The following is a 23,779-nucleotide window of genomic DNA, read 5'->3' as shown; positions in this document are numbered from 1 at the left end:
TTTTGAATGAAATGCTAATTAGGCTGTCGATAGTGATGATTTTTATTAATAGTTTCCTAGATAGTTTATTTGCCTCTATATTTTTCTCCAATGTTCTTTTATGTGTCTCCTTACTTTTATTTTTTTTTTTCCTGGCATAATTTAAAGTAAAGACATCATATCACTTTTTCCATAAATACTCTGCAAGAAATCTCTAATAGAGAAGGATTTTTTTAAAAAAGCATATATAACTGTAAGGAGATATTTATTTTATGATTAGGAAGTTGTGAAGGGAAAATAGATAAGAATTCTATCAATGAATACATATAGGCCTCTGAATGGGGATTCCATGATTGTGACTCAACTTAATCATGTATAAAATGAAATTCTTTGACAGGCAATTCAACTGTGCTGATTACTACTCATAATATTAATAACTATTGTTTATTGAGTTCTTATTATGTTTGAAGTATAAAACTTAGTGTTTTCACCCAATTTGAATCTCCATAACAACATTATTAACATTATGAAGTGGACAATATAATGTTTCAATTTATAGACAAAGACATATGTTTAGAGCGTTAGGTAATTCTCCAAGATTATAAATCAAGGTGATAGCAAAGGGAAGATTTGACACTAGCTCCATCTGGCTTCAAAGTTTTCTCTGCTACTATGCTACACTGCCACTGTATATATAGTACCTCCAATTAAGTTCTAAGATTACCCAGGTATAATATATTATAGTATATATATATACACACACACACATATATATATGTGCACATACATGATATACTGTTAAATCGTACACTTGAAATTTGATTTTATGAATGTCGCTCCAATAATTTTTAATAGAAAACATAAAATAAAATTACCCAGGTCATCCGTGGCTGAAGATAAGAGCCATATGTGATTGACTCCTCAAATTCCTAAGTCTATTAAAACAGTCAAAATTAAAAAAGGAAATGTGAGACTTGTGAAAGACACAGTATAGAGATAATCTGCTACAGTGAAATAAACAAACAAATATGGACACTGGAATCAAAGAATCTGGTCTAAATACACACTTTTCCACAAATTTAGTGTGACTTACCCTTTCAAGTTTCAGGTTTCTTACCCGAAGAGTGGGTACAAATTTCTCTCCTCAAATGCTCATGGAAAGTACAGGTTTCCCTTTCATAAATTACTTAGTGAAATATCCTGAAACGCTATCAGAATCACCACTTTCCCCGCCTGCAATAGACATAGCCCAAGAATTTGCGTCAGCAAATATGAAGCAAAGCCTCTTCTTCCTACCAATGATTGAGTCATTCTTCTATTAGATAGCGGTAGCTATTTAAACACTCCAGCAGAAGCTCACACATTTTTACTTTGTAGAAGTCCTTGACTGCTTCACTTTCTCATTCTTGGAATGAATTTGGAGGCAACTTTTGATGACCTCAAGAATAAGACTATGAAGGATCAACTTGATCAGAAACCAAATGGACAGAAAGCTAAAGGTACTAGGGATGGTGAGTGTGTACAGGGAGAGAATCTTGGATTAGTTTAAAACTGCAGATTAACTGAATATAAGAGTAGGAAGTTAAAATACTGAGTATGGGAAAATATTACAGAATTAACAACATTTACTTAGAAGAAAAGCAAGTTGGATATAATGGTAATGATGATGATGAATGAAATAATGGTATGAATGATCGTGTAGTAGACAATGATAACTTTCATTGAACATTTACTATAGGCTACTTTCTCTGCTATTCACTTACATGTACTATTTTTCTGAATCTTCATACCTTAAGATTAGGACTATTATTGTTTCTCTTTTACAGAGAACTAGCTGGGGAGCAGAGGTTTAACTGAATTACTCATTTTATGCAGCTAGTAAATGATAGAGCTAGAATTGTATCATAATCTCCCATTTATCCAGAATCCAATCTATCAGAAGCTTCAGAAAATGTTGAAGTGACCCAGTGTATATACAATAATAATTTTTATAATAGTGTCCTTGAGACATTGCAAAAACTGGACATGTTTTATGAGTTATTGTAAGCAGAGTAAATAATATTCAGTGTGATTTAGTATAAATTATGTTTTATTGTGTAGCACTGCTTTGAAAAACTATAATCTGATATACACAGCAAGTTAAACTGCTTAAGTATGAATTAATTTATAATCTCAACTCCACAAACAATCTGGATAATTTGGCTTTTATCTTATATCCATTCTGAAAGAAAGGAACAAAATATAAAGAGAGGAAGTCATAAAAATTTCAGGAATTTGGATAAAGAAATTCCAGGTCATGTTTCCATAAACAAAATAGAAATTTCTCTCAGTAGCAAAATTAAGTGTGTGTATGGAAAATTTTAACATTTGAGCTGATAAACTTAACTTGGTATGAAAACAGTACTGGCATTTATAGGTAGATCTACAAGTTAACAGTAGTTATTTGCTCATTCATTCATTCATTCATTCATCATACAGTATATACTGAGTGCCTGACCTTTACTACAATTATGAAGTTAATTTTCTTAGAACCTGATTATATCAATCACCTATTATACAAGATTTGATTGCTTTCTGATTAGAAAATTACTAGTGGAAGCGGGAATTAGATGAATGGTCTCTATCTACCAAGGAGACAGGACAAATTGTGGCCTATAGAATATGGAAGTGTGCTTTCCCTGCACAGGTGTGGATCCTGTGACTTCTAAAATTTCATAAGTTTCATCACTTAAGGAGTAGTGGACATATTTGATCTCCTATAATATCTACTCCTATGGAGTAGATACTGATCAAGGGAAATGTTGGTTGAAAGATTTACACAGATATTTACACAGACAAGATTAGGAAATTATTTGCACAAGACTCTATTAATCTTCTACTTCTTTTCTGCCAACTTGCTGCACAGACTCTAAGAGCTTAATAACTTTGAATCCATGAATGAACCGTATTCCTTCATGTCAAAATTTCTATCTTGTTTGTATCATCTGTGGAGCCTAACAGAAGTGCTTTTGACATATGAAAACTCTGTGAATAAATTTGACTATTGATTAATTTAGATCATTACATATTCGCACTGGATATTTTGTAGCGTAATGTTCCAAGTCATATAACTACTGACTATTGGATTAAAGACTGATGTTGGGATTTTAATATTTGTATGAACTTAGCAAGTCACTGGACCTTTCAGTTTTCTTCTTGGCATATACAGGGTAACATTATCAGTTCCTTATTTGTTTATCTTACAAGATAAGGAATCTAAATACATTAGATAAGATATTTTCCCACTGAACCAAAATATCTGTGCTCTTTTAGTGATGGAGCACATAATTAGACATACATACACCTGTGAGCTACATAATTTATTTGCTTCTATATTAATGGTGATTTTTTTTTTTTGTAACAACAGGGCTACATCTGGTGTAAATATAGAACGTAACATTAATCTGAGTCAAGTGAATGTTGAGGTTTCATTTCTAGTTTATTTTGGTCAATAACCCCAGTTCCAAGATGTAATTTTAGTGAAATAAAAATAGAATAGCAGAGAATTATATTGTAATTCTTTGAGGAAATCTGGTTGATTAACTGACTAAAGCTTATTTGCTTGATATCTGACATTCATTTATGGTATGTTACTTATAAAACACACTGTGTGTGTGTGTGTATGTGTGTGTGCATGCACACACTTGGTCTACATTAAAAACATCTGGCTCTCTGCCCTGTGGATGAAGTTGATTCAACCAGCTGGACTGAGAATTTCTTGAAGGGTCATTGTGGTGAGTAATAGACAAAGTATAAGCTTTAGAATCAGAAACTTAGAATTGAACATCTGGTATTGAATCTTGGCCCTTAAATTGTGTCAGTTGTGTGACAATGAGTAAATTATTTAAATTCTTTAATCATCCTTATTTTTCATCTGTAAATATGGATAATGAATTATTTGCAGAGTCCTTGGGAAGACTGGAACTAAGCAATGCACAGTACCAGGTACAGATGGGATCCAAAGAATTGTTTGATTACTTGCTTGCATCTTTTTTGTCTTTCTGATTCTATCTTCTGTCACTCTAGGTCTTCATTTTCTTTATTCTCCTTGGTGGTGCCCTGTAGCTGTGACTCTAGGAATCCTTTGCCTGGGTTTACTGGTGACTATCATAGTGCTGATAATGCAAGGTAAGTGCTGACATAGAAAAATGACAGAGGAAAAAAACGAGAGTTTATAAAAGTAGTTTGTAAATTGGTTTCAGAACACCTTCAAACAACCTTGATTTAGGTACATTTTAGGCAAACTGTTTTTAGAATGAGTGGGAAGATGGATGGGTATATACTCTCTCAAATTAATTGAGGCATGGAATGAAGATTATGAATGCAAAGTTTTCGTTTTGACTTTTTTTCATAACTTTATGGATAGAACCTATGTAAACCCTAGCATAATGAGAAAGAAAATAATTTGAGTAACTTATCCATAAGTTCACCTGAAAAACCCAAAATTGAAAGAAATGTCATTTTGTTTATGTTGAGTTTTCGTAGCGATATTAAATACCACTTTAAAGTTAAGAACCAGAAACACAGTCTAATAAACAAAATATTTAAAACAAAACATACTTCAAATTCATAGTATGGCTATTTAAGAAAGGGAGGATGTCGAGAGGAAAAGAAATGAAGAGAAGGATGAAAGTGGCCCAGAAGGAAAAAAGATGTGCCCATTGTTCATCTAAGCTACCTGTGTGTTCAGGTTGTAGATCTGGGTCATTTCAGCTTCCTGGAATTCAGATCTTTAAGGCTTTTAAAGTGCTATTTGTTTTCCAGTTGTTGTTTAAGGTCACAAACCATTTATTTTTTCAATCGATAAACACTAAGGCCTTTCACAATGATCAAGATTCGTGTCCTTGACCACTGCAATAATTGGAAGTCTTTCTCCAAATCTCTGTCACTTTACAAGGTCAAATCTGGCCTTCAAGGCATTTAGTGTTGAATCATAAAACTTCCAAAACTAAGACACTTGAACCTTAACATTTGTTGCCGCTTGATTTCACAACCTTCATCTCATCTCCACCCTTCCTAAAATGTGCTATGGAAAAAAAAAAAAAAAAAGTTTTTAGACTCTTGTGACACAGTGACTTAAAATAATTCTGTAGGAAAGTGCCTCAAAACAAGGGTGAGTATCACAGTTGTTAAATAAATTTAGGGAGTCTGAAAGCGTAGAGAGTTGATGGGAATGAGTATACAAATAGACTAAATCATTAATGACATTCTTACTAACAGTCATTAAGTCTAATTGGTTACTGACTATTTTAGATTGTTTATATTTTATTTATGCCACTGATACTTATTTTGGGATTACTTTTAATTTGTGTGTATCTCTCAATAACAAGTAAAATCTTGATAATTTTTTAAATCACAAGTATCTGTGACAGTCCTTGATATTAAAAATACATATTGCAGGAATATGAAAAAACTTTCAAATCAATAATTTCTGAGTAAATTTGGGTCGTTTTCTAGTGGTTTATTTGTTGTCAGAATAGATTATTTGATTCAGTTATTTGATTTCTTCAAAATCCAGTGGAGGGATTTTTTGGGGGGATTGGAAATAGTCTTAATTCAGCTGTGATTTAGTATCCCAGGTGTCTGATCTTCTAAAGCAACAGAAAGCAAACCTCACTCACCAGGAAAATATTTTGGAGGGACAGATTTTAGCCCAGAAGGAGGAAGAAAAAGCTTCCCAGGAGTCACAAAGGGAGCTCAAGGAAATGATAGAAACACTTACTCAGAAGCTGAATGAGAAATCCAAAAAACAAATGGAACTTTTTCATCAGAACCTGAATCTCCAAGAAGCTCTGAAGAAAGCAGCAAATTTTTCAGGTATAGGGGAGGGAGGGTTGAAGAGAGGTATTAGAAACTTCTTGGTTTAATCTTAACTCTTTTTTAGAAATGTCTCTAGGCACAAAAATTGGCATATGGATATGTGTATCATTGTTTACACAATGTTATAACATAATTTCATAATGTTCTATATCGGACATTCTCTATTTCTGTCATCCCCACCCCATCCTCTGCCAAATTCTTGATACCTGATTTAATTAAGCACATTTTTGGTGGAATTAAGTTTTCCTTTCTCATAAGTATCTCTTTCTTTTAAAATTCTAGTTTTGACATTTTTCTGAAAGAACACTTAGGGTCCACCCTTACTCCTTGCCACAGATTTTCTTATCTCATTTCATTCCAATGTATTTTAATCGTTGATTTCTTTTCCTACGCAGTCTCCTTTGTCCCTCTACCTCTACCTTAGCTTTATTCTATGGTACTATTTCTTAAAGTGTACTATATCAATTTAAATTGAATCAATGAAGGCAGACTGGCTTAGAAGTATTAGGTAGATACTTCAGATTAAACAAAAATCTGAGGGCCTCAGGAAGTCAGTTTATTATGAAAAGAACTGAGTCGATCTCAGCTGTTTAATGGACTCATACTCTAGGAGGCTGGTAGAAATAACATCTGTAAGAAAATGCTAATGTAAAGTCTGATATGATTACAGAAGTTATTTCTATTAGTCTTCCCACTGTGTGTAATTAAATCAGGTATATGTTTTAGTCATAAGGAGAGTAAGAGGATGTGAGATGGAGTACATTTCTTCCTTGGAGGTGTATGAATGAGTCTTATTCTAAGCATCAATAACTAACTGCCACTAATAAATAGTTTTCTCCAGTTTATCTGTGCAACTCAATCTCAACCATGTAATTTCTTTGAGTAAACTTTATATAATAACAGTTCACAGATAACCACAGATCCTTTCATTTTATAGATGAAAAAATTGAAACCCAAGTAAGTTAAATGTTAATAATAATGATTAGAAAGTTCATATACAGTTTTGCAGTTTACAATCCCTTTATTATTTACAGAGTTACTTAACTTTCCAAAATAAGCAGAAATTTTTAGCAAAATTAATCTTTAGCTAAGTGTCAAACATGTATTTAATCTCTTTAAAGAGAGAGTTATTGAGAAAATAAAAGAATATACCATCTCTAAGAATACTCAAAGGGAGAAAGCTGGTAAATTAAGGATAGGAATGTTAACATAAACAGAAATAGCTACTACTAGCCGGTGGTTGATTTCACAAGAGGGGCTGTAAAAAAGTTTTGTTTTTATCCGTTGCATGGAATTAAATCTACGTCAGGACCTTTCAGAACCATCTCCCAGAGATACCAGGCATGGATAACTGATTAAAAATAATAAGTGATATGTCTTTCACTGGCAGATATACTAGGTAACATGTTTTATTCCTTGACAGTGTCAGATAAAGGCCAATTAGTAGTGATACCAAATAAAGTACTGCTTTTCATCAAGCAGATTTGAGAAGATTCTCAAAAGCATTAATAATAAAAGACCACCTGGAAAAAAATATCAGTTTTCTCAGGTGTGAGACAAGTTTGATCTTCCTTACTAAGAGATCTGTGGTCCTCAGTGTATATATGAAGAGGGAAAGACTCTGAAGAGTTGCCATATGTGGTTTGCTTGAGGTCACCCAGCTAAAAAGATTCAGGGTCTTCACAGTTACATACTTTAAATTTAGCCTGGAAATTGGTGGTGGTTCTCAACCACCAGTTAGTGCACATATTATCACCCAAGTAGCTTGTTTAAAATGGTAGATTTCAGGTTTACCCCAAGATTCTGTATCAACACATCCCGAGGGCACCAAGAAATATTTCCTCAATTGACTCCATCTCAGAAGTTTGAGAGGTAGTGTGATGTAGGATTAAACATGCAGACGCTAAAATTAGACCGCCTAGGTTTCAATTCCCATTTTCTCTACCCATCAAACAAAGAAAATGAATGCAATCTGTTTCACAGTGTTGTTGTGAGGATTAGATGAATTAATATATGTAAAGTACCACTGACAGTTTTTGGCACAAATAAAAATATTTGTGTTCATTCAATAAAAATAATAATTAAAATAAACACATGTGGTTTAAATACCACATTTTGAAGTTTGTCTTTCTTGCTTTGTCATGGCTTAGAAAACCTGCCTAGACTGCCTTTTAGTCCACAAAACCCAATGTATTCTTTCCTTTTACATAAAATGATGACATTAGGCAAAAGAAGAAGTAAAACGCTTTCATTGCTTTCAACCTAGCCCTCTATTTGCCTTTTCTCATTTACTTTCTTCCTCTATAGCTCAGCACCCTCCTACATTCTCCTGATAAAGCCTACTCTTATAAAATTATCTAATGGTTTTATGCCACAATGAAAATTCAAATTAAAATGTTGCTTTTCTCAAGGATTTTAGGTTACTTCCTTCCTCCCTCCCTTCCTCCTTTCCTCCTTTCCTCCTTTCCTTCCTCCTTTCCTTCCTCCTCTCCTTCCTTCCATACTTACTTAGAAGCTACAATGTGCTGGGTACTGAACTAGGTACTAAGCATACAGCACTTTCTTTCTTTCTTTCTTTCTTTCTTTCTTTCTTTCTTTCTTTCTTTCTTTCTTTCTTTCTTTCTTTCTTTCTTTCTTTCTTTCTTTTTCTTTCTTTTTTCCATTCTTGGTCATAGCATAGACCATAGATAGGGCTTCGTTTTCTATTAAAGAGATTCCAAGTGTTACTAACTCATGGGAGAGGTGATGATGATGAGGAGGAGGAGGATGTGGGAGTTCTTTAAAATGTCCATAAACATATAGACATTGGCATATTTTACCTATTGCTTAAGGCCTCAGTTGGTGCTTTGGACCAAATCTTCTCCCTATTTTCTGAAATCTTATTGAAATTGAGAAAGTCATTTTGTATCAATATACTGTTCTACCTAGAACATCTCTATCCCAAAGAAATATTGTTTGTGCTGCATTTGCAACATTAAATTTTCTAGTAATTACATTAAAAAATCAAAGGGTAACATGAAATTAATTTAATAAAATATTTTATTTAACCCAATATATCTGAAATATTTTTGCAACACTAATCAGAATGCAAATTATTAATGAGATATTTTACATTCTTTCTTCATACTAAGTTTTTAAAATCAGGTGTGTATTTTACATTTATAGTACCTCCTACTGTAGACTAGACATAATCCAAGTACTCAAGAACCACATATGGTTCACGTACAACATGTGTCTAAAATCAGGAAGCACAGTATTTAAGTCTATTATTCACAGTATTTAAGTCCATTATTCGAAGACCTGAAATTTTTAAATATATAAGCATATCTTTTTAGTAGCAGAATGGCTATTAAAAAGACATTCTCCCAACTCTCACTTTCATTATTCCAAACTTAACTTTAAAAAATAGATGAGACCCCTACATATACTGCCTACAAGACATTCACTTCAGATTAAAAGTCACACATAGACTAAAAGGAAGGGGATGGCAAAAGATATTGCCTTGATGGACCTAGAGGCTACTGCGCTGAATTAAATGGGTCAGATAGAGAAAGACAAATGGCACATGATTTCACGTACATGTGAAATCTAAAGAACAAAATAAGAAACAACAACAACAAAAGTGGAAACAAACTCATAGATACAAAGAATATTTTGTATCTAGATGGGACAGGGGTTGGGAAGACTGCGAAAAAAGGTAAAGGGATTAAGAGGTATGAATGGATAGTTGCAGAATAGACATGGAGCTATAGAGTGTAGCATGGGGAAGATGGTTAAAAATGTTGTAATAAATGTGTAAGAGGGAAGAGGGGTACTAGATTTAGTGGGGTGATCGCTTTGTGAGTTATGTGGATCTCTGATCACTGTGCTGTACAACTGAAACTGGTATATTATTGTGTGCCGACTATAATTGAAAAAAAAACCTCATTGAACTTCACGATGTAAACAAAAAAATAGATGAGATTCTAAAAGTAGATCCCAGCTCAAGCCTCGTTTTCTTTTTTAACAGTCTGCTTTTTAATTTAGCTTACGAAAATCAGAATGTCTTTTCTTTTTCTCCGAAAAATGGAGAAATAAAGACTCTGAGGCTATTGAGGAATTTGCAGAATCTGGATTTAATTCTGATTAAGAAGAGATGGTATGCGTGGGAGAGTCCCAAGGGAGAGACTTGATTTAAGAATTATAGAAATATTTTTACTCAAGCATAACACATTAATTATATATAGCATATTTCCTAGGTCCTTGTCCCCAAGACTGGCTGTGGCATGAAGAACACTGTTACTTATTTTCCTCCAACTCATTTAATTGGGAAAAAAGCCAGAAGGACTGCTTGTCTTTGGATGCTCAGATGTTGATAATTAATAGCACAGATGACCTGGTGAGTTTTTATGGATGTGTGTTGAGCTGGAGTATGGGCTTAGAGAGAAATAAATCAGGTTTAGGCCTTCTGTAGAGAAACAGTTTCTTGAGTTAGTATACTTGTTTTCTAGCCTAGCCTAGTTACTAATTACATAGATGACTTTTAATGGACAGATTACGAAGTATCCCTAGGCTTTAGTAAATATTTCTGCGAAATCATTGAGGGAGTGGAAAGATCTCTTTTGGTTCTTTAGTTTTGCAAATCTAATCTAAAATGACTGCGTTAACTCCACCATCAACTCAGAAATGTCACTCCCTACAGGAATTCATCAAGCGAGCAAGTGCCCATTCCAGTTCTCCGTTCTGGACCGGGCTGTCCCTGAGGAAGCCCAGCCACTCATGGCTCTGGGAAGACGGTTCCCCTTTGATGCCCCATGTGTAAGTTTCTTATTTTTTCTGATGCCCCCATTTATAAGTGTTCTGTACATAGCAGAACTTACTAGTGAAGTTACTGCAGCATACCAGACAATGTCCTCTTCTTGCCAGAGAGAAGTTTGGGGAAATTTATGACACTCTCCTTCCCTAATCCTCTCAACTGAGGGACTTGCCCTTCTCTGAGTTTTCCTTCCCATTGTCACTGCAGATTTGAAGCTTTAAGCATGAATGTCAATAAATCTACTTTTATTTTTTTCCTCCCCACCCCCAGGTTTAGACTCCAGGGAGCCGTTTCCCAGAGGTATCCTTCAGGCACCTGTGTATATTTACAAAGGGGAGCTGTTTTTGCTGACAACTGCATTTTGAATGCATTCAGTATATGCCAGAAGAAGGCGACTCTATTGAGAGCACAGTGAATTTGAAGGCTTTGGAACAAAAGGAGAAGCCGATCTTTGAATTCTCTTCTGGAATTTAAGCTATTTTTCCTCACTTAGGTGCAAACCGTGAGAGCCCTGAGAACCGATATTATCTGACTGTAGAACATTTTAGCAGTAAGTGGGGCTCCAGCTGTCCGACACCTTTATATCAAAAGTTTTGATTCTATCTCTGTCTACATTTTTTCACCTAGCTGGTCCTAAGCCTTCCTGCCAGCCCTTGGCCCCTCTTCCCTTTTTCATTTTAAAGGTTTGCTCCTCTCCAAGCCTTGGAACCCTCTCTACCTCAGTGCCATTTTCTCTTCACCCTCTTAAAACTGCATAGAAGATAGAACAGGCAGAACTTGCCCAACTGCGAGCAGAGGGAGAAAAAGGGGAAGCACGCATGGAAAACAGCAAATGAAGAAACAGAAAAGGGAAAGGTCAGACAGGATTCAAGACACTTAATGTGTCTCAATGTTAAAAGCTACCACTGTTGGTCTTTGAAATCGTAGTCTCTCTCCAGACTCCACCACTACTTGTACACACACAGACACACACACACAGACACACAGACAGACAGACACACACACACACGCACACATACACACAAACTGTATCTTCACATTTTCAGGGCAATTGGGATGTCTCAAGAAGTAAACTAGTCTACAATGAAGTATAGTTCCTGAATGAGTCATTTCTTCATTTTTTTGCTACCAAAAGATAGCTTAGTACCTTTAATTCTTTGGAACAGTATTTGGTAGATTCATGGGGTGGATAGTCCAGAGGGAAAAATAGTTGAATTTTTTTCCTCTAAAGTACATACCCTTTATAAATTACCTCTTTTTAATTTTGTTTTATTTCGATTTTGTTTTATTACGCTATAATGCAGAAACATACAGGACCAAAAAATAATGACACTTAATTCTAAAACAAACTGAGCCAGATATAGAAATATTACTGAATAGGAACAGATGGAATTAGAAACATTTTTTTCTACTTTCTACCTCCCTTCGTAAGTTATTCTACTTTAAAGGAAACCTTTTCATTTTGTTGTACATAATCTAGTGCCAATCTTATTTTTTAAAAAGCCATATCATTCCGAGAAAGACAAAAGATATTTTATTAACATCTTTATTAAGGTGTAATTGATATAACAAACTGAACATATTTAAAGTGAACAATCAATAACTTTTCACATATGTAAACATGTTCCGTTGAAGTCATTGCCAAAATCAGGATAGTGAACATATCCCCTAAACACATCCCCTAAAGTTTCCTCAAAAAAACTAAAAATAGATATATCATACAACCCAGCAACTCCACTTCTGGGTATTTAGCCAAAGAAAATGAAAACACTAAGTTGAAAAGATATATGTACCCTTATGTTCATGGCAGCATTATTTATAATAGCCAGGATATGGAAGCAACCTAGGTGTCTATCAATAGATGAATGGATAAAGAAGTATGGGGCATGTGTGTATATATATATACATATATATATATAAATATATACATATAAACATATATAATAGGATATTACACAGCAATAAAAAACAAAATCTTGCCATGTGACAACATATAGATGAATCTAGAGGGTATTATACTAAGCGAAATAAGTGAAGCAGAGAAAGACAAATACCATATGATTTCACTGACATGTGAAATCTACAAACAAAATGAGACAAACAAACAAAACAAAAACAGACATAGAAACAGAGAACAAAGGGATGGCTATGAAAAGGAAGGGGATGGGGGGATAGATGAAAAAGGGAAGAGGAATATAGTTGATAATATTGTGATAAGTCTATACAGTGATAGATGATTACTAGAATTAGCAGGGTGATCACATCGTAAGATACAAAAATGTCAATTCCCTGTATTGTATACCTGAAACTACATAACCAATATAAGATTCTGTACCAACTATGCTTACATAAAAAAAAAATAAATTAAAGGGAAAAAGAAAACAAAATGATTTAGCAAAATCAGGCAGCAGTAATGAGGTGATAGTGCCATCTACTGCTTTATATTAGGAATTTCAAGGCAAGTTAATCTGTTTTACTCGTGAGTAAAACTGAAGAATTTCTGCAGCCTGAACCTGACTCATAGTAAAAATGTGACCGATTATAGTCATGAGTGGCATAGTGTTATTTCGGTCAACCATGAACTATATAAACCTTGATGGTCTCATAAGATTATAGAGAGCCGAAAAACTCCTATCACCTAGAGACATCATAGCTGTTGTAATGTTGTAGCGCAATGCATTACTCACGTGTCTCTGGTGATGCTGTTGTAAATAAACCTACTGTGCTGCCAGTTGTATAAAAGCACATATAATTATGTATAATACTTAATATTTGATAATGATAATAAATAACTCTGTTATTGGTTTATGTATTTACTATACGATTCTTTTTATCATTATTTTAGAGTGAACTCTTTCCACTTATAAAAAATTTTTGCTGTAAAACAGTAGGCCGTGTTACACCAGCAGCAGGCTCATACATTTGTATTTACCTTGTCTTCATTGAAGGCAAGCTATTGCTGCAACCGAGGAAAACACTGAGAAGACAGTGATGAAGTTCTGGAAATATTCCAACCTCTATGACTGCATCAAAATCCTTGGTTTGACTTGGGGTGATGTCATCAAGGAGTGTATAAATGGCATCTGGAGAAAGATACTCAAGGGGTTCCTCCATGACTTCAAAAAATTTGCCACCAAAGATAAGGAAGTTGCAGTAATCAACAAAGCGTCATTGAGATGGCAAATGACTTGAACCTGGGTGTGGGTGAGGATGACATTGAGGCGCTCTTAGAGGTGGCTCCTGAGGAATTGTCTAATGAGGACTTGTTGAAACTGGAGCGAGAATGCATAGCTGAAGAGGCAAGAGAAAAGGAAACTAACTGCAGGAGAAGAACCCTCCCAAAAATCCACAGTGAAGATTTTAGCAGAAACTTTTGAAGACCTCAATAAGCACCCTAAAAAGTTTGAAAACATGGACCCCAACGCCAAAAGGTTTTCATTACTAGAGAGAAATGTTCTTGGTACGTTATCTGTTGTTATTAGAAAATCTATGATGAAAAAAAGAAACAAACCAAGAAAACAACCATGAACATATTTCTGAAAAGTGACACCTCGTCACGAAGAGCCCTATGCAGTTCCTTCAGAAAGTGTTCCAGAAGAAGGCATTGTTACTAGAGGAGATGAAGGCTCCATGTATGTTATTACCCCTGAAAACTTTCCAGTTGGACAAGATATGGAGGTGAAAGACAGTGAGATTGATCATCTTGACCCTGCGTGGGCTTAGGTTAATTTGTATGTACAGAGGACATAAAATTTTTTGATTAATTCATATTGACTTAGCTCAGATCACATACCATAGGAAACTTATTTTCATTTTTCAGTTATTCTGTACCTCTTTTATTCACCTTCCAAGGGTCTCCACAGAGATTTAAAACCCATCATTATTTTACTGGTGAGAAAACAAGCAGAGAAAATTAAACAATACATCTAAAGTCAGTCAGTCAATCAGTGACAGAATCAGGAGCAACAAGGCAATGTGATGCATTTATTAGACAGAACATGGACTTTGAATTTAGATATTTTGCCAATAATTTGAAGATTTTTTCCTCTATGCAACTCAATTGTTCTATCCTGGGTTGTTTCTTGTCTTAAAAAAGAAATCAGTGAAATATATCAGATGAATATCTTCCAAATATTTTCAATTGTTTTTCTTTTAAAAGAAATTATGTATAAAATTCCCACATGTAAAACAAGCAAACAAACAAATTCACGTACAAAAAATACCTCCCACTTGAAAACACCCACATTCTTTGCTTTTCTCCATTCTCCAAAGGCAATTTAAAGATAATTTGGTTGTGATTTTGGACTAGAACTTGGAATTACCTATAATTTATTTCTTAGTTTATAAAAAATATAATTGTTTTTTTGTTTGTTTGTTTATTTTTTCCATTAGGCAGGACAATGGAGGCATTGTATTTGACATCAGACACAGAATACCAATGGAAATAGAAAGCTTGTCCTTCTGGAGTTTATAAACTGAATCAGATAATAGAACTGGGTAATTTTAGGCTATAATATATAAAGGTGCTTATATACACTTTGTACATATATTATTACTTTTAAAGTATTTTCATTTACTTTTACACATTTATTTATACATCAACCCAACATATATTTATTGATATATGAGTCAGTTAATCAGAAGCTAGTCTAAGTTCTTGGAATAGATTAGTAATAAGACAAGCAAGATTCTTAACTCATGGAGCTTACAAATATGTGGACAGGTGAGCTTAATCATCAACAGATGAGATATATTCGAATAGTATAAAGTGCTTTGAAGAACACAAGAAAAGCTGTATGATGTGATTCAGAGTAATAGGCAGGCACCCTGGTTATATTTGCTTCAGATTGAATAATCAGGGAAGACCTCCTGGAGAAGATGATATTTAAACTCAGAACTGATAATCAAGAAAAATCCCTCCACGCGAAGTTCTCAAGGCAAAGCATTTCTGCCAAAGCATAAGTTCAAGGGCCCTGAGACAAGAACAAATTGATGTGTCTCTGTGATAAAAAATGCCAGTGTTTCAAGACAGTGAAGGGGAGATGATTACAAGAAAGTTAGGAAGATACTCAAGCATTAGATTATTTAGATTCTCATAGGGCAGAGAAAATATCCGAACGAACGTTCAGCGGGCACTAAAGGGGTGGTAAATTGTAAAGAACTAAAAAATAAAATAAAATTTACAAAAAGTCAGACTGTTTTTTATTATCACCACGTGTCAGCAATACTACACATGTCAGTGATAAAATATTTCCTGAAAATATCTTTTGTTAGCCAAAGTTTTAAACAATTATTGTGGTTACTGTTAAGTTTTAAAACTATTTATTTATCTACACAGTTAATTCTTATTACCCTTGGTAGTTTGTTCTATGAAGTCACAGAGAACATCGAATAGATATTGCTTCTAAGGGAAATGTAAGGTTAGGTTCCTGTGAGCATCTGGTCACAACATTTTTGTCAACAGATTAGTATACAGACTTGCTTTATATTGTTTCTGTTTAAAGACATCTTAGGTAACATATGCTAACTAAGTGATTCATTAACACTAAACTCATGGCCAACAGCACTGTAATTCATGCTTAAATTAAAGTTACTAAAACTTTTCTGGCAGGCTGGGTCGGGGCTGGGGTGGGGTGGGGCGGTGGAAGGAGAAAGTCACTTATTTACTCTCCATTGAGCTCTCTTCTATTCTGATATGTGTTACTGAGAACTGCAGAACCCTTGGCATGTCACAACTCTGTCCAAATTTCTGCACTAAGAGACCTGTTGGCAAACTCTAGCAAGGCATTTAGTAGTTTAAGGTCATGCCCCTGAGATGGTCCCAGCCCCTCTTAAACGCCTGCCTGAGAAACGGAGAATGTACTATTTGTTCTACTTAAAACTTGGTGATGAGGGATAGGCCCCTGAATTCCCTCTTAAAGAAGTTACTTTAGAAAGCTTGCAATTATAAATCCTTTCTCTGCCCTTTGAAATGTAAATCTAGCACCCAAAATTCTGTCTTCAAGGGCCTAAGACCCATCTTTTTGAATGCAAACATTCAGGAAGTTGGAGAGAGAACTAAGTCTTCCAGTACCTGTGGGAGGATAAAGGTGTGTAACTGCAGTGGCAGCACCACCCAGCTTCAACTCGCACCATTGCCTCCTGTCATAAAAATTAGGAGAAGTTTGTATCTCTTCCGGATAAGAATCGCTCACAGATGACGTATTATTGAACTGTACATATGAAACCTATATAATTTGATTAACCAATGCCACTTCAATAAATTTAATAATAATAATAATAATAAAGACATAAAAGAAGTCTTCAGTCTTTTGTTTTGGGGGAAGTTGAGTTCAGTTTATGCTGAGCCTTCTCTATTGTACTAGCATTACTGAAGTAACTCTGTCTTCATTGTTTCAATGTCAGATATCACCTTCATTTTGCTTGCTTCAAAATCTTGTAAATGGGTTGAGTACCTCTCTAGTTTTTAGCAAGGATAAGTGTTTTCCATATCTCCTCGATTTGGACATTATTATGGCAATTGAAAAAGAGAAAAAAAATCAAATATTTAGCATAACATTTCAGTCCCAGAATTCTCCATAAGCTGTTACTTATAAGTGTACTTATACTAAAATGGTGAAGAAGGGAATGTTGCGAAACAGAAAAGATCATGAGTTTTGCAGCAAGAGTAGGTTTTGGTTTGATTTCTTGCTTCAATATTTTTATTAGCTTCTTAAAACTGAGCAAAGGACTAAAATTTCTATGTCTTACCTTCTTCATTTAAAATTAGGAAAATAATACCTACCACAGGGACTTTTGGGAAAATTAAGATTGAATGAGAAAACATGTGCTGTGGGTAATACCTGGCTCATAGTAATTTTTCAATAAATAGTTACTACTTTGTATTATTAATCCCTGACAAATCCCAAAGAAATTTGTTTCCTTTCTGTGTTGTTACAACAATGTACCTCTTTATGGCATCCTTCATATATCTATCTGTAGATTTCCTCTATGAGACAATGTTTCTTCACAGGTATCATTTACCCATGTATCCCCAGCTCCTGTCAATTGAAGAGATGGGCATTCAACAAATGTTTAGTGAATGAGCGAGAGCATGAATAAATGAATCAACATATAGTTATAACAAAGTAATGGTAAACTTAAGGTACCAAAATTGTTAATAATTTACATAGGTCAAGTCAATTAATGATGTCAAACTCAGTTGTAAGATAATGAAAGCAGCATAAGACATTAATCTTTTCATGTTTCTTACATTTGGTCTGAACAAACTATCTATTGTGCTGCCTTATAGTTTTCTTAAGAGTCATCAGTCTCAGAAACAGGATCTAAAGGTACAAATGGGCACTTTACACAGCAGAGTTTTCATTTCCTGCTTTTGGATAACTGGTTGGACTACTTACTCTCAACTCATTAAAGCTCAGTAAATGCATATCCCTGATGACTTGAGTCATAGATCCTCTTTTGTCCACAAGCAGATGTCTTAGAAGAGAGGAAAGAGCTCTCAAATGCTCTGCCAATTCAGGAACTCCATAGAACAATGGAATACCTTTCTGAGCCAGAAAATTTGGATGAAAATGGATATACTCAGTTGGACTTCAGCTCTCGAAATATTGCCAGAAGACCTGTGTTCTCCGAGAAAGGTATTTCTTCTTTCTGTTTTCAACATTTTTATTCTTAGCATCTAAAATACTCAAGTGAAGAAAATTTGAGAAATTTGAGATTTGTAGGGATTTTATTAATATATTTAAAGTTTTTCAGAAGTCATTGAATGATTTGAATATGACTAACACTTTTTCATGGCAATCAGTAACTAATAAACAGTATTTAAATTAGTTATGATGATGACAGTAAATACTCATAATGTCTCTGTTCTATAGAAATAGACACTTTATCAGAGAGGAGCAGGTAATAAGTATGATGGACCATAGAGGTGAAAGAATTTCAGTAGAAGTGATTTGTTGCTTATCCGATAGAAAGGAGTAAATTGTAGAGTGGAGGTTAAGGAAATTTTAAAAAGTGTATATTGACAATATCAGGACACTGGAGATAAGAAAGAAGAGAATAAAAAGATGAAAATATGTGAGGGGAAAAAAAAACAAACTTGTGATTTTGTGGTGAAGGACAAAGAAAAGCTGAAAGTCATAGGATTTAGAATCCTGAATCTGACTTGTATGTGTGTGTGTGTGTGTGTGGCAGGGGGTGGGGGTGGGGGGGCAAGGATAAGAACTTGCTTTGGAATTTTTCTTTTTAACAAGAGGGAGTTCTTCATATACCAATGAAGAAAAATATATGTGTTAGATAAAAAGATCCTATTAGTAGGACATGAGTCTTAAACAAAATGTAAAAGGAGTGAAATATAGAGAAGGACATTAAAAGATCTCTCTCTCTAGAATGAACCATTTAGTTTCCTCTATGATTCTCTTATGTAACAACTCTCTGAAATGCTCTCACTGCTTATTCTCAGTCAAAGGCAAAACTATGTTCTTGGTGTGGTGATGTTAACACAAAATGAATTCTCTGTTATCAAGAGAGAGAGTATTCACAGGTTTTGACACCAGAATTTGCGCTCTTCTGCTTTCTGGTGATTTACATTGCACAATTATTTTCCTCTCTCCGCTTATGCAATTCTTTTCTTGAGCAACTTGTTGAAGAAGAGTGGAAAAACTAGATGATGCAAGAGGTAAGGAGGCGTGTGTCTGTTTATGCATATGCGTAGACAAATACTGAGTTACCTATATGCTAGTAGTCTCTAAACTGGGTGCTTTTCCATGTGTTAGATCATTTAATCCCCACGACAATCCTTTAAAGTATTATTACCCCAATTTTTCACAAAGAGAAATGAAATGACAGAAGTAATTTTCCCAAGATTGTGCAATAAATCTGTAAAAAGGGAAGACTACCTTTAGTAATCGGTGCTATTTTCCCTATATTAAGCTGTCTCTTCCAAGAATGAGTGGGCTTTCAGGAATCCTGTTAATGTAAGACCTATAGCCATCAATGTGGAACTGAAATCAGGAGTTCATGGTTACCAGGGCACTATACTCAAATTACAGTTCCAGAACCTGAAGTATGCTAAAGGTGGGAGAAAAGTCGGACTAAGCCTAGATAAGCAGATTATCTGGGAAACAGTGATTCATGGTTCAATTTAGAATTTGCCTAATTTTGATGAATTGTATAACTGGAGTGATCCATGGTCTATCATCCTATTTCTTCATTCAATTTCTGCTCCCTCTGGCTCTTCAGGAACTTACAGGGCATCTCCTCATTGGCGTTGCATTGCTGTGACTCTGGGGATCTTATGCCTGGTAATGCTGGTGATAGCTGTGGTCCTGGGTACCACAGGTGAGTATTGCTGAGGAGGATTTTTAACATCAGACATTTAATAAGCATTTATAACATGCCAGACACCCTTTTAACAGCTTGACATTCATAATCATATTAATCTCTAAATTAATCCTTTTGAATTAGTGCTATTGATTCTTGTTTTATTGATAAGGGAAATGAGAGACTGGAAGTTATTTTACTTTTCCAGGGTCATAGTTAGTGGTAGGATTACAATTAGGAATTTAGGATATCTGTCTAAAAAACTCATACCCTTAACTACATTGCTCTACTACCTTCCTTGAATGGCTGGTTTCATAGCTGTGGAATTCCCAGGATAAATTAATGGAAAGAAATCAGAGGAGATAAAGAAGGAAGTAGTATGGTGCTATCTCCCTAATAAAATAAATTCCCTAAAGAGACTATATGCTATTTTTATGAGTCTCATGATTTAAGAAAATTATTTTATACCTCTTTAATCTAAACTCCTTTGGACAATACCAGGAATTACCTAAAGCATTACTAAATCCTAAGTAGATATTTTGTAAAAGGTGAATAAATGTCCTTAGATTGTATATCTCATGCAATCTATTGCTAATAGAGTATAATTGTGCCTTCAGAGAGTCTTATTATATTTCTTAATTATTCAAATGTTTATTGAGTACAGTTTATATTATAGATACTGGACAGAGTCTCGAGGAGCTCTCATTTTTAAAATACAGAAGAAAGATAGCAAATTTGTTATTATTTCAAATCTACCATAGCTCCAATTAACTCTATTCCATTTGCCACTTGCTTTCTCTTTAATACTCTTTCTTCTTTACCTGCTTCATTTTGCTTTTTTTTTGCTACACATCCTTTATGGAAGTTATTCCTTTCTATCTATTTAATCTATCATCTATTCTGTTCTATTCTAGCCTATTCTAGTCTACTCTATTTTATTCTATTCATCTATTCTAGTCTATCTATCTATATTTATCTTTACTTCTCCATCAACAATGTATTATCTACTTATCATTGAACAAGAATGTATTTCTTTATATCACTACAGAAATATGGGTTTTGAGATTTTAATTTTAAACATAGTAGAATGACTTTTTTTTGTCACTATTGTTGTTGTTGTATACAAAGGTATTTGGAGATTTAATTCAGGAAGCAACCCATTGAAGAACAACAATTTTCCATCAAGAAATAAAGAGAACCACAGTCGACCCACACAATCATCTTTAGAAGCGAGTGTGGCTCCTACTAAGGCTCTTACAACCACAGGCAAGGGCAGAGTTAAATGATTAATTGATTCTGAATTCAGGAGAGTTAATTATTAGTGTTATGGCCTGGAGCAGGGGGGTGAAGAAAGCACTTTTACACGATTGTGCATTCAAGGGAAGCACACATCAGTATTATCTCAATCTCATATGCCCCTGTCATATATACAATAAAGCAATATCATAAATACCCTATGCACTTGGCTGAGCAGTTCTAAGTTAATTTTCTTTTTTCAAATTAGTTACTCTCTTTGGTTATGTGTTTAGGCCTTCAGGAGACTGTCTAATTTGAAATGTGTTCTCTGTCCTTAGGGAACTGACATTTTAAAATGATATGATAAGAATAAGAAATAGCACATCAGAAAGGAAGAAAAGGAAAAAAAAAAGAAGGAAAATTGTTGGTAAAAATTAAAAGGCTAAATTAAACACACACAAAAGAGGTAGACCTAATAGATGTGTTCCTGAAAACTCTGGTTAAATTTGTTTTTCTTTAATTATACAATTTCATTGTTTTCATTACAATTTTATGTACCATTGGTCTTTGTTTCTAAAATGTCACAGTTGACCATGACAATATTTTGACTTCAATTTCCTATCTCTGGACCCATACTTTCCACTATTTTTATCAAGTAGCTAGTTCAAAATACTGATACTCTGTAATGTGAGTAATTGCTCTTATACTTTTAGCATTTGGAAAACTGTATTCTGAAATAGATCTCACACCTGTAAAATAAGTTAATGTGAAATTACTGTATACCTCAATGATTGACTTTGAGTTGACTTAATTTTAAGAGTTGTCATGAAGAAAGGGAGTTCAGAGATGATTTTGAAAGAATAGAAGACAAGTGAAGAAGGAAAGAAAGACTGACTGTTTAAAACACTTTTATAGTTAATTCAATTTTTAAATTTTAAATGAATGGGGCATTTTAATGTGATCTCTTTTGTAAAACCATGTCCCTATAGTTTGAATTGAAAATGAAATATATTAATAATAATTCATTGATTATTTCTTGTGTCCTCAGGATGAATGATGCTTGCACTGAAAAAATAAAATGATATGATATGAACCTTATCGTATTTACCTTTTTTTTGCAGGAGTTCTTTCCAGTTCTTGTCCCCCTAACTGGATTATACATGAGACTAGCTGTTACCTATTTAGCACATCAACAGATTCCTGGGAGAGTAGTAAAAGACAATGCTCTCAACTGGGCTCTAATCTTCTGAAGATAGATAGTTCAAAAGAATTGGTAAGTATAGATTTCAGCTATAATTATCTGTGGTCTATACTGAGTAGAAAAATATAGGGTCCAGGTAATGATAATTTTCCCTAAGAGAAAATTATTTTTATTATCATCCAGAATTATAATAATAGCATTCATTAAACAGGTAAAGTGTATGATATATCCTTTTTAATTAATTAATTTAAAAAATGAGAACATTTTCTTTTAAAACAAATCCTTTCAAACACACTGCAAGTTTGCATGACTAAAAATCAGGCCACTACTCATTTTCGTGAGTTCAGATTTCAATTTTTAAACTTGGTAGAATGGAACAGAAAATTCTCCCCTTTATCATAATTGTCAAGAAAAATAGCAGCAACGATATATACATTTATAAATCATTTACTCCTTGCAAGATACTGAGACAGACAATGAGGTTTAAAAAGTAAATTTGCTATTGCTATGCTCATATAATTGGTTAAAAAAAAAAAAAAAAGCCCCAACAGAAGTTAAAAGTTAAGTATTTGATATTGACAATAAATGTGATAGGAATTAAGAGAGAGATCCCTGTAAACATAAAAAGTTTTACAGAAAAAGTGGAACTTACAATGCATCACAAATAAAGGCTAGAACTCAGATGGCCTATGAGAAGGGAATAATAGGAAAAAATAACACTATAAATCTAAACTTCTACACTTACTTTCACTATTCTATTTTTTTGTTTCTGTCTTATCTTACCCAACAGTAGTAGTTCACATGGAAATTAAAGATGTATGGCAAAAAAAGGGGCAGGGGGAGCTGAAAGTCTGTCTGGCTTTTAGACCTTCTATAACTACCTCTATATTGTGATATATTTGTTGACAATTCAAATATTATTAAACCCCAGGTTAGTTCTTCGTAAAACATACAGTCAGACAAAATTATTTTTAACTCTGAGAAGCATTTCTTGACAAAGGTCATATAAAATTACATTTTCAATTTGAGGAAAAGATAGTGACCAACCATTCATGAAAATCACCTAGGGGACCTGTTGTCCTTGGATTTTGTGAGGTAGATTGAATGGAGGCAGTACAATTTAGAACTATGATGTATTCTGTAGAGAAAATTAAATAATAATGACTCTGAAGAAGTGAAATATGCCTTTTGAGACACTCACTGGCATTTAAGAATCATCACTGCTCTCTAGGTTGGTGCTAGAGAATGCATGTATTCTTCACCAAGGTGATTCAATCTGTTGTCTCTTTCTCAAAATCTGTAAGAGTCTCTCTCTGTCTTGTCTCTGTTTTTGACTCTCTAGCTCTATTTTCTCTATCAGTACCTCCCTCTCTCCTTGATGTATA

At 34.1% G+C, this 23,779-nt stretch overlaps 2 protein-coding genes across 7 annotated transcripts in view; both read left to right on the top strand.

Annotated features, from left to right (window-relative positions):
• Positions 1 to 1,323: 1,323 nt before the first annotated feature.
• OLR1 (oxidized low density lipoprotein receptor 1) lies at positions 1,324 to 11,898 on the top strand. 2 transcript variants are annotated; one of them, XM_006906841.3, is made up of 6 exons: positions 1,324 to 1,478; positions 4,045 to 4,146; positions 5,590 to 5,835; positions 10,077 to 10,216; positions 10,520 to 10,635; positions 10,904 to 11,898. In XM_006906841.3, exons 1-6 carry the CDS (start codon positions 1,391 to 1,393, stop codon positions 11,046 to 11,048), a joined length of 837 nt encoding a protein of 278 aa, XP_006906903.1. In that variant the 5' UTR covers positions 1,324 to 1,390; the 3' UTR covers positions 11,049 to 11,898. The 2 variants fall into 2 exon arrangements, with proteins under 2 accessions (XP_006906903.1, XP_006906902.1); XM_006906840.3 differs by having other exon boundaries at positions 1,324 to 1,490.
• A 5,960-nt stretch (positions 11,899 to 17,858) lies between these two features.
• CLEC7A (C-type lectin domain containing 7A) overlaps positions 17,859 to 23,779 on the top strand; it is a 12,532-nt gene continuing 6,611 nt past the window's right edge. The window contains exons 1-5 of one of the 5 annotated variants that reach the window (XM_006906837.3): positions 17,859 to 17,964; positions 18,109 to 18,273; positions 19,877 to 19,975; positions 21,086 to 21,223; positions 22,315 to 22,466. In XM_006906837.3, the coding sequence (XP_006906899.1) occupies positions 18,171 to 18,273; positions 19,877 to 19,975; positions 21,086 to 21,223; positions 22,315 to 22,466 (492 nt within the window). In that variant the 5' untranslated portion in view covers positions 17,859 to 17,964; positions 18,109 to 18,170. The other 4 variants (XR_003044746.1, XM_025043361.1, XM_006906839.3 and 1 more) reach the window with 4 other exon arrangements.

This window comes from Pteropus alecto, unplaced genomic scaffold (assembly GCF_000325575.1).
Source record: "Pteropus alecto unplaced genomic scaffold, ASM32557v1 scaffold172, whole genome shotgun sequence".
In the NCBI taxonomy this organism is placed as follows: domain Eukaryota; kingdom Metazoa; phylum Chordata; class Mammalia; order Chiroptera; family Pteropodidae; genus Pteropus; species Pteropus alecto.
This window is presented reverse-complemented; position numbering and strand designations above follow the sequence as displayed.

Excerpts from the sequence above, each read along its gene's own strand:
- OLR1 (XM_006906840.3), top strand. The coding sequence starts at position 1,391 with ATGAATTTGGAGGCAACTTTTGATGACCTCAAGAATAAGACTATGAAG. Across the intron at positions 1,491-4,044 it reads AGCTAAAGGTACTAGGGATG|GTCTTCATTTTCTTTATTCT; the intron begins GTGAGTGTGTAC and ends CTGTCACTCTAG. Across the intron at positions 10,636-10,903 it reads TCCCCTTTGATGCCCCATGT|GTTTAGACTCCAGGGAGCCG; the intron begins GTAAGTTTCTTA and ends CCCCACCCCCAG.